General features: G+C 49.2%; 1 protein-coding gene across 1 annotated transcript in view; it reads right to left on the bottom strand.

Annotated features, from left to right (window-relative positions):
- The window catches only part of LOC103255313 (rho GTPase-activating protein 35-like), a 17,102-nt gene extending 9,472 nt beyond the window's left edge, over positions 1-7,630 (bottom strand). Inside the window, exons 1-3 of the mRNA XM_008053280.2 lie at positions 7,568-7,630; positions 4,706-4,805; positions 2,546-2,677 (exon numbers count right to left, since the gene is read on the bottom strand). Coding sequence (XP_008051471.2) covers positions 2,546-2,677; positions 4,706-4,805; positions 7,568-7,630 — 295 coding nt within the window. The remainder of the gene's footprint in view (positions 1-2,545; positions 2,678-4,705; positions 4,806-7,567) is intronic.
- Between the last annotated feature and the right edge of the window lie 3,391 nt (positions 7,631-11,021).

Here is an 11,021-nt window from a genome sequence, read left to right as displayed (position 1 = left end):
CCCAGGCGGGTCTCGAACCCACGGGCTCAGGCAATCCACTCACCTCAGCCTCCCAAAGGTGCGGGATTACAGGCTGAGCCACCGAGCCCGGCTTAATGTTTTTATTTACTATAGAGACGAGGTCTCGCCAAGTTGCCCAGGCTGGTCTTGAACCCCTGGGCTCAAGCAGTCCTCTTGTCTTCACCTCCCAAAGTGTTTGGATTACAGGTGTGAGCTTCCATGCCCAGCCTGTTACAGGGAGTTAATGGGGACCTTAGGCTCAGACCCTCTGGCCTGCAATGAAGCCAGCTGTGTAAATCAAGTGCCTAGCAGAGAGCCAGGCAGGCACACAATCAGCATGAGTCACGGCCACTGCTGCTGGTCACTTCTGAGGCACTCACGTGTCACCTTGAACATGCTAGGAAAACAAATGGGAAAAATCACAAAAATCTCCATTCTGGGGGCACATTTTCAGCAGTGTTCATTATTGTGAAATTCTGGAGGTAACAAAACAATTCAATGGTGACCTTGATATTTGTTGTGATGGGATCTGAAACCAGTTCCAAGGTCTGAACACACAGACACAACCGCTCTTAGGTATTAAGTGGAGAGGGCTGGTCAAGTTGATGTTGCCATGGAAACCCAGCCAGTCTGGGAATAGCTACACGGGGCCTGACAATCTTTGTTCCACAATGTCTCCTAAGTCTGCTAACTTTTGCACTGCCTGGTATCTGTGGCTCAGTCAAGCCCTCTCCTGTGACACACACAGCCCCGCTCTTCATCAACTGCATTGGCCACGAGAGATGCCACATCAGCGAGGTCGATTCCTCTCCCACCTCCTTCTGTCAGGTTCAAGACAACAGAGCCCCAGCTGACTAGCTAGGGGCACAGGAAACACACAATGGGAAGAGGAAGCAGAAAACCTCCACCCTTTTCCAGGCTGCTGCAGTAGCAGCAGCAAGAAGCCACCTCCTCGGCAGTGGAAGTGGGCGGAAGCTGCTGTCAGAAGGGCAGCTGATTCCCTATCAATAGCACCTCCCTCTCCTGCTGACCCCCCAGAACAAAAAGATGCTATGTCAGCAGCTCCCGCAGAAACAATGGGATCCTGTTGGGTGCCGGGATTCTACCAGCCTCTAGATGGCGCCAAGTCAAGACAAATGCCGATAGGAATCAGGGCTTCCAGCAAGCTAGGTATGAGGCCTCACCACCCTCTCTTTATAATTCCTGCTCCGAGATGACTCAGGTAGAGAGCAAGCTGTCTCTGAGAGAGATTTCCCATGCAGCTTCACATGTGGACCAGCCTGGAGCCTGCGGGAGAAGTGCCTGCTGGGAGAGTCTCTGCCACTGGACAGCTGGATGGGGGGAAGCCAGCAACTCCTCCCTGGCAACTCACCTGGAGAAGGCCTGACTCCTGTCTCCAGAGGGCAGATGGGAAAGAGGGCAAGGCCACCCCTGGACAGTCCCAGGAGTACTACAGTCTCCTGCCCCATGCCTGGTGGGCTCGGAGAAGGCTAGGCGCCGTGAACCTTCCAGTCAGCTCAAACTGAGTAGACAGAATAAGGCCATGGCGACAGCCAGGTTGTGGAAACAAACATGGGGAGGCAGACCCTGGAAAGCTGCCCCTGGGGGCCCTGTGGTGCTGGCAGCACGCGGGCTCCCAAGCAGCACCTCCAGAGCCTGGGGATGGGCTTCCAGCACCTGTTTCCCTTAGATGCCACCAAGAGTCAGTGACCCAGGACTGACAATTCTGTCCACACTGTCACCTTGTGAGTAAACTGTGCTCGTTTAAAACCCTGTCCTTTGAACTGGGCAACAACAAGATGCCATATGGTGGGAGGCTCTGAGGTCTGGTACCCCTGTGGCACTATGCAAAGCCCAGGGAAAGGCTGGCCCGTGGGACAGACACTCCAGAGAAAGGCAGGCAGGACAGAACCGCCGACGGGGCAAAGTGGGATGGCACACGCAGGTTGCCATTAAAACCAGAGGTGCTAATCTGCTGCGATGCCAAGTGATCACAGTTGTTTCTTGCCTTCCTAAGAGGCTGTGTGGCACAAGATCACATGTTCATCAAAACGTGACAGGTGGAAGAAGAGAGAGGAAAAGGGCAAGTACAACCCACTATTAAACAGGTCTCTAACAGCCTCCCACCTCTAGCCCTTTCCTAATCCCATCCCATCAACAGCAGGTGGGACAGCAACACCAGTAGGGAGCTCAGGGGCAGGAAAGGCTGTCAGCCACAAGCGAAGGAGCAGGGACTGCACCTGAGTCTGACACCAAAACCGCACTCTTCACTTGCAAGAGTTTTGGGAGAAACCTGCAGCTCTCTTGGTATAACTCTGATAATCCCTATACAAAGGCAGGGGGCCAGTTTGCAAGTCCACTGATGCTACTTGGCTAATTCCCTTTCCTTCCATGTTTCAAACCTCAGCTCCAAGAGCCAGGGTCCGTTTCGAGGCAGGCCCCATTCCTCCAGTGTTGGGCCGTTGCTCCCTCCATCCACACAACACAGGGTCAGTCTGGTGTGTGCCAGCGGGCTCTTGAGCAACCCTGGGCTAGCAGTACTCACTGTGAGCCTCCACCAAGTCGATCTGCATGTTGTAGGGGACCAGAGGATCTGGTAGTTCTGAGAAAAAGCTCTTCATGGCACCGGCCACAGTGTTCACTGTAAAGTCTTTCTCTGCCAAGTCCAGGTTGTGGTCTGAAAGCAAGTCAGGAGAGTGAGGCCAAACTGATCTAAGCCAGGCAGAACCAACCCAGGGCTTGAGAGAATCCAGGGAAACTTCCAAGACCCAGGACGCTGCCCAGGGATGGCCTACAGCCTGGGAAGGACCCTCAGGACTAGCAGGGATGGGAGAGGTGGCACCCCTGGGTGTTGCTGAAATGAGTTCTGAGAGTCACAGACATAAGCTGACACCCAACTCCTCTTGCTGAGCTTGCTGAATTGCCCCATCAGCTGTCATCTGGGTAGAGGAGTTGCACCCCATCCTGATTTTCTGTGCCTCCACTTCCCTGCAACTGGCTTTGACGTGTTGCTCCCTCTTCCTTACTCCTCTCCCCTCTCGCCAGGCAAGAAAGGGGAGGCTTTCCTGAAAGGCTGGCTCACTGTTCAGGTGAGTAGCAAAAATGTCACCAGTGATCTTGGCTGCTGCCTCCGTCCTTGTCCCCGGGGTGGTGGTACAAACAGACTAATGCTGACAGCATCACTGTTCCCTGTCTCTTACTTTCCTTCTTTTTACAAACTTAATTGCATTCCCAGTTACGAGGAAACCATCGACTGATGGACATTACCACTTTCCATTTTTGGGGATATAAGTTATTATAGATTCTTGCACACATCCGAGTATATATCCCCAAATGAATTTTTTTTTGCATATATACAAAAATATCCCCTTTTCTGTGTGGTCATCTCTGCCTACTGTCAGCTGACTGAGCCTGTGTTGCTGCAAAGTGCTGAAGCTGCCTGCCTGGGTGGGCGGGCTTGGTGTCTGCTCCACGCTGGGCCTTCTCTGGCCCCATGCATCCCTGCTTGCCTCTTGCCCTGGCCACTGACAGCTGGGAACACTGACAGCTCTGGCTTGTTTGCTTCTGGCACTGGTGGACATGGCTTCTCACCCTGCAGCATGGACACTTTCAAGAGATAGAGTTTGCCGGGCATCGTGGCTCACGCTTGTCACTTTGGGAGGCCGAAGTGAAAGGATTGCCTGAACCCAGGGGTTCGAGACCAGCCTGGGCAACTTGGTGAGACCTCGTTTCTACAATAAATTAAAAAAAATTAGCTGGGCATGGTGGCTCGTGTCTATAGTTCCAGTTTCTTGGAAGACTGAGGCGGAAGGATCACCCGAGCCCAGCAGGTTGAGGTTGCGGTGGTCGAGAGTGTGCCACTGCACTCTAGCCTGGGCGACAGAGTGAGACTTTGACTCAAAAAAATAAAATAAAATAAAAATTAGCCAGGTGTGGTGGCGCATGCCTGTGGTTCTAGCTACTTGGAAGGCTGAGGCAGAAGGATCACCTGAGCCCAGCAGGTCAAGGCTGCGGTGGCTGAGAGCATTCTACTGCACTCTAGTTTGGGTGACAGAGAGTGAGACTCCGACTCAAAAAACAAAAACAAAAACAAACAAACAAAAATGAGTTAGAGTTTGGTTGCCTGGCTGGCTCTAGGTCTCTCAGTGCTGACCTGGCTTAGGAGAAGGGAGTCTCTGCACCTCTCACGAGTTCAGCTTTAGGGGTCTGGGTCCTAAGGTTCAGCTCATCACAAAATGTCCCCTCGCTTTTGTGCAGGGACTTTGTGGGGACAGTAGTTGTGGCTGAGGGCACTCATGGGGCCCTGGCAAAACAGGATCATCATCTCAGCCCGACTTCTGTGTCGTGCCTGCGACTACCACTGCAGGCCAATGGCGGCAAAGTCCTTCAGCGGCGAGGCCTGTGCCAGGGCAACCTAGAACAGAGAGTTTGTGGATTGTGATGTGGGGGCAGCTGGCTGACTCAGCCTTAGCAGGCATGGTGCCTTGGTTCACTGATGAGACCTGGCCCCCTCCCCTCCATCACAATGTGGCCAGAGGCAGAGTCAACTGGGGCCAAATGTGGTCTCCTCCTTAGTCACTGAGTCAGCATCTCTTGGCTGTAGGTCTGTGGGAGGCAAGAATACCCAGAGTCCCCACAGACAGCCCGGTATTGTGCCTGCCTCTATTGGCTCCAGCCTGTGATGCCTGGCCAGGCCGTGTCTTACCTTGATCAAACTGTCTTTGTAGACTCTCCATCTCCGATTTGTTCCCGCTGACTCGGTAGATGCCTTCTGTGCTCAATCCTGGGGAGAAAATAGCAGGGGTCTTAGGAGCAGAACCCAAGAGCAGAGAATGTGGAGAACTGGGCTTGAGGAAACACGGAGAATGCTAGGAGAGTCCATGAGACGCCCACCGTGAGAGGCGCAGGCTAACACACTCTGTTTTGGTTTTTCTAGATGCTTCAACCCACCTTCTCATTTTCTTTTTCACTTAAAAAGTTTAAAGCACTTTTTTTGGGTAAAAATTTAAAAATATATAGAAGCACAGCAGCTAAAGATAACTTTTGCCCACATTCTGATGTGTATACTGTTGAATTTTTCACTTATTTTAAAAATAGAGATAATACTATAGTGTAAACCACCATTTTAATTTTTTTATTTTTGAGTTGGAGTCACACTCTGTCGCCCAGACTGGAGTGCAGTGGCTGCTCCCGGCCACTGCAGGCTCAACCTGCTGGGCTCCAGCGATCCTTCCACCTCAGCCTTCCGAGTAGCTGGTATTACAGGCACGCGCTACCACGTTCGGCTGATTTTTGATTTATTGTAGAGATGAGGTCTTGCCAAGTTGCCCATGCGGGTCTCGAACCTGCGGGTTCAGGCAATTCACTCACCTCAGCCTCCCAAAGGCACGGGATTACAGGCTGAGCCACCGAGCCCAGCTCCACTATTTTAATTTACAAAGTATGTTGTGAACTTATTCTAATCACTATATGTTGTTCTTCTTCTTCTTTTTTTTTTTTGAGTTGGAGTCACTCTGTTGCTCAGACTGGAGTGCAGTGGCATGCTCCCAGTCACTGCAGCCTCAACCTTCTGGGCTCAGGCGATCCTTCCGCCTCAGCCTTCCAAGTAACTGGAACTACAGGCATGCAATACCACGCCTGGCTAATTTTTTTACTTATTGTAGGGACGAAGTCTTGCCAAATTGCCTGGGAGGATCTTGAATCCGCGGGCTGAGGTAATCCACTCGCCTCGGCCTCCCAAAGTGCTGGAATTAGAGGCTGAGCCACTGAGCCCGGCCTATTCTTTCTTTTTGAGTTGGAGTCTCACTCTGTTGCCCAGGTTGGAGCACAGTGGCACACTCACGGCCACTGCAGTCTCGACCTGTCGTTTGGAGGCGACTCTTCCACCTCAGTTGGAACTACAGGCACGCACCACCATGCCCGGCTAATTTTTTGATTTATTGTAGAGATGAGGTCTCGCCAAGTTGGTCTCTTGCCCAGGCTGGTCTCGAAACTGTGAGCTCAGGCAATCCTCTCACCTTGGTCTCCCAGAGTGCTGGGATTATAGGCGTGAGCCACCGTGCCTGGCCAAATGTTCTTATTCTTTTACAACATAATTTTAGAGACACCATAGTACACAGTAACTTTAAAAATATTTCATTAATCATTTAGGTTTTTCCAAGTTTTTACTGTTAGAAGTAATTCACAATTTTTTTTTTGACAACTAGTAAGTTCAATAGATTCTTGAAAATAAATATTTCTTACTTTGTGACTATCCCACTCATGTTCTTGTTAATATCCCAACTGGGGTGATTCTTATTTTGTTCTTTAAAGAGGTTTATGAATATTAAGTTACTATACCAATGTTACACACATTTAGATTTTTTTCTTGTTATCTGTCTTCTAATTATGGTTTTAATTTTTTGATGTACATAATTTAAAAATTATAAGTGTTCAGAACCGGCCATTTTCTTTATGATGTTTTCATACTTAGAATAGGTTTTGCCCTTTCTACAGTAGATATTTTTTTTCCCCTTCTTGTTCTTTTATCATTAAAAAAAATCATTTAGGCTAGGCTCGGTGGCTCATGCCTATAATCCCAGCACTTTGAGAGGCTGGGGTGGGAGGACTGCTTGAGCCCAGCCAACATAGTGAAATCCTATCTCTACAAAAACAACAACAAAAAAAAAATTAGCCGGGTTTGGTGGCATGCACCTGTAGTTCCAGCTACTCGGGAGGCTGACGTGGAAGGATCTCCTGAGCCCAGGAGGTCAAGGCCACAGTGAGCCATGATCGTGCCAGTGCACTTCAGCCTGGGTAACAGAGTGAGACTCTGACTCACAAAAAAACAAACAAACCCAAAACCACATCATTTAACTCTGTGATTATTCTAGAACTTATCTGGTGTGTAGTATGAGGTGAGAGAAAAAAGTAGTACAAATCAATTAAACAAACAACATAGAAGTATATAAAGTATCAAGTGAAAGACCTACTGACTCCCCCACCACACCTGGCAAAAGAAACGTTGCTTGGCTTGGAGAAGATTCCAAGCACTGTCTACCGAGCCCACTCTCCCTGTCCTAGGGAAGGAAAACCCACTGTGCACTGCCAAGATCTGAAGGATGTGAAGTCACTGCGAAACTGAGATGGGATAGCATGGCTAAAGCAACTTGGGTCCCTTCTGAAGGCTGTGGCTTTGAGTGGCACAGAGGAAGTATGCTGGGTGCCACCACCGAACACCACAAGTCGTGTGAGCAGCGGAGAGAACTGGCTCCTGCGGGCCAAGTGGACCTACTGGTTACCACTGCAGCTGCTGCTCTGGAGAGGCAGCCAGCGGGAGCGATACAAGCAATCAGCCTGCCTGCTTTCTGGGGTCCCAGACCGGTAGCAGGTGAACTCTCAGAAACATAAGAGCAAAAGGCATCCACTCCCTGGTTTAAAAGCTGCTAATTGCGCAAAGGTCTTTCTTTCACCCCAGAGAGGAGGGGGCTAATGGACCGGTCCCCAGGACACCCTACCATGCAACGCCTAATTACAAAGGAGTGCCATTGCTGTATCCGCCTGGGAGAAGGGTTGACACTTTCCAAACCTGAGCCGTCACTATGTTGTGCACTGAGCTAGGCACTTGCCCATAGCCAGCCACCATTCGCATGCTTACTAAGTGAATGACGATGCCATCTGATCCTCCCTCCTCACAGGAGGGGCTACTAGATGGGTAGAGAGAACAGATGAGAAAAGCGAGGTTCAGAGGGGGGAAATCCTTGTCCCAAACCACAGAGCTGCTAAGAGGTAGAGTGGTCTGGGTCTAGGGCCTTTGCCCCTCTTCTGTTTCCATACTGTTCCCGAAAGACACCTGGCTCAGGCTTATGCTTATTACTCTACCAGGGTGAGGTCCAGACCAAAGTCCCCCTGCCCCAGAAGAAATGCCAAATTTGAGTGAAGCCCAATGGCCCTGAGCATTCTGGGTAGCTTTTGAGATGGCACCCCCCACGCCAAGCTGTCAAGACCCTGCTCACCATCCCTAGTTAGTGATGTTACCATGGATTCTATCCTCAGTGGCTTTTCTGAACTGTCTTCAGACATGTTTAAACCTTCCACCTATTTTACATCTCAGATGACACATCACATGCTTACACATGAAATCACCCACATCTTGGCAAGCTCGGGGTATGTGTCAGCAGGCTCAAGTTCTCACTGCCTAGTTTGAAAAAAGGAACTATTTTCTAAGTTCTTTCTCCCCTTTCGTGATAATCAGTCCTCCCAAAGGCAGAGAAAATGAAGGGACAAATGGCAGGAGCCTTAAAAAGTCCAGAATAGTGTAGCAATGTCACCGTTTCTGAGTTTCAGAAGGGAGAGGCACTCTCTCTCTCTGAGCTGAAAACAATCCTTGCAGCCGCAGGCCACGCGTCACCTTCTGGCAACCCGGGCCTCAGCAAGGATGGTGAATTCCTCTGCATTGCCTCCTTATGGCCCCCTGCCCTGGCAGCAGAGGACAGAAACCAACTGCAAATCAGCTATCTGGAAATGATCAGAGGCGTGGGCCTGCTGAAACACCACAATTGGATCATCACAAAAATGGAAGCATCTGAAAGCACGAGCCTGGCTTCAGAGCATCAATTAATCAGCAACTTAGTATTTCCTGTAATCTGGGCACATATTTATTTTATGAAATCCCATTTTAAAATAGCAATCCTGCTGCTGTCGTACACAATACCATGGCATAATTTAGGAAAGGTATCATTTACTTGGTACAATTTATCATAACTACTAATTAGACATCAATTAAAAAACCCTGAGAGCAGACTGCAAGCACCACGAAGTCTGCCAGTGAACAGGGAGCGAGTAGCACAGGTGAGGATGAGGATGCTGGACAGAGCACGGGCAGTTTGCCAAGGAGCCGAGACCACAGCAGCAGGAAGAGGGCCAGGGTCCTGGAGCAGGTCCCCGGGCAGAGACGCTGGATTTCAAGGGTTTGTGTCCTGGGGCACCCACAGATCCACACAAACACTCCAGGAGTGACTCTGGCTCACGTCTGTCAGCAAAAACCAGAATTCTTACCAAGTGTAACCTCCACCCATTGTGTCTATTGCAGGTGCCCAAATCTGAGAAAGCTTCAGCCTGAAACTCAGAGGCATCCTTGCTTATCAGAAATCTCCAAAGACCCACTTGGCCAAAGCATAGTCTCAGCAATAGGCTTGTTTGCTTTTGTTTTTTCTTAAAACCAAAACAAAACCCTACTGGTTTCAAATATCTTCTATGTTTAAAATTAATCTTTGGAAATAGAACAAGAAAAAGTTCAGAATGGCTAAGGTCTCTATCTTCAAATATCTGAACAACTGCCATGTAGAACAGTCTTGCTCCCTTGACTCTAGGGAACAGAGCTACAACTAAGAATGGAAACTTCAGGATGGCAAACAGTCTCTCAATATATAAAATAACTATTCATAGCCACAGCTGCCATTCACTGGAATGGGCCAGAGTTTCTGAATCCCCTCCTTACCAGGCAAACATCTGACTGGGACGCTGTTTAATGACAATGATGAACCATTTACTGAATGCTCACTATGTATGAGGTGTGTGATGCTAAGTGTTCACCATGCCTTTTTACAGTAGTTCTCTCGATAACCCAATATGATAGGTCATTACTAATCCCACTTAACAGATGGGAACACCGAGGCTAAGATGTAAAGTAAAATGAATGAGGTCAGAGAGATAGTGAGTTGCACAGATGAGCTTTGAACCCCACGTGATTCTAGTGCCACCATTCTTTTTCTATTATGTTCTAAATCACTAGTTCTCAAAATTGAGCATGCACCAGAACCCCACCTCCAGTATTTCGGATTCAGCTGGTTTGGAGGGGAGCCCAGGAATCTGCATTTCTAACACATTCCCAGGTGATGCTGGGTCAGGGAGAACAGCCACTCTAGAAGATGGCCCAGGCCTCTAAGGTCTCTCTGACTCCTGAATGTTATAATTCAATAAAATCAGGGGGTAACACACCAGACAAAGTAGATACCAGACACTTTAGGAACAAAGTGCTTCCAAAAAGTATGGAAACGGTTGCTTTTTATATGTAAGAAGGCGCTTATGCATTGCTTAACATTTGAACCATGGCCATGTATGACTTTCATAAAACATCTGAAAAAATTGCTGATAAAAGCAAAGAGGTCTTATTCTTTCTTTCAATATATATTTACTAAGCAACCACATGGCAGGTAGGTTCCTTTACAGAGTTTTCAGGCTTGGTCTTCCTTAGAAATACTTTGGTGACATAAAAAGGCTAGAGAGCCCACCAATGCTAGCTGGCAAGGACTTCCTGTGGGCGAAGGCCTGGTGTATTTTAGCCCTTTGATGGCCCTGGCTCCTGAGATGCCTGTGGTCCTCGGCAGGATGGGCACTAGGAAAATGGATGGGTGCCCACAGGAGCTTGGAAACCACGGGGGAGAACCACCTCCTGCTTTGATGTGGGCCTGATTTTCTGACCTGTGCAAACTAGTTTGTATTACTGAATCCCAAGCAAGCCCTTCTCAGGCCCAGTGCTCTCGGTCAGAAGTCTCTCTGCAGTTGGCCCGGGGCGGGCGTCGCCTCTGCTGGTCACACCAGAACTCAGTTCCTCCGAAGTTTCCTTTCGAGCAAGCAATCAATACTTCCTCCGAGACAAACTCAGATTCGCTTATTTTCTACTTTCTATATTTAGATATAAAAGCTCAGCACTTCATCTCCTTTAAAAAAAGTTCACCAGCGCTGCTAGTACTCTAACATACCCCATGCCAGACAGGACTTTTTTTGACTTTTCTGGAGGTTGAAAGCACCTAGTACACCATTCCCCTTCTTGTTTTCGCAAGCAAGACTTGAGTGGAGGGCGGGCTAAGCTGCAGGGTTGGAGGGGTGCTGAGAACTTGGGAGGAGGAAAGCTCTTGTGCATCAAACTCACATTGCCTTGAAGGGGACCGCCCTCTCCTCGGTCAAATGCTAGCAGAATACTACAGGATCTCCTTTTCAGGATCACAATCACACTGTGACACCCCCCCCCCCCCCCCCCC

Source organism: Carlito syrichta, unplaced genomic scaffold (genome assembly GCF_000164805.1).
Source record: "Carlito syrichta isolate Samal-C Ts95f unplaced genomic scaffold, Tarsius_syrichta-2.0.1 Scaffold288019, whole genome shotgun sequence".
Taxonomy (NCBI): domain Eukaryota; kingdom Metazoa; phylum Chordata; class Mammalia; order Primates; family Tarsiidae; genus Carlito; species Carlito syrichta.
Note: the sequence above shows the minus strand (reverse complement) of the source record. Positions and strands in the feature narration are given on the sequence as shown.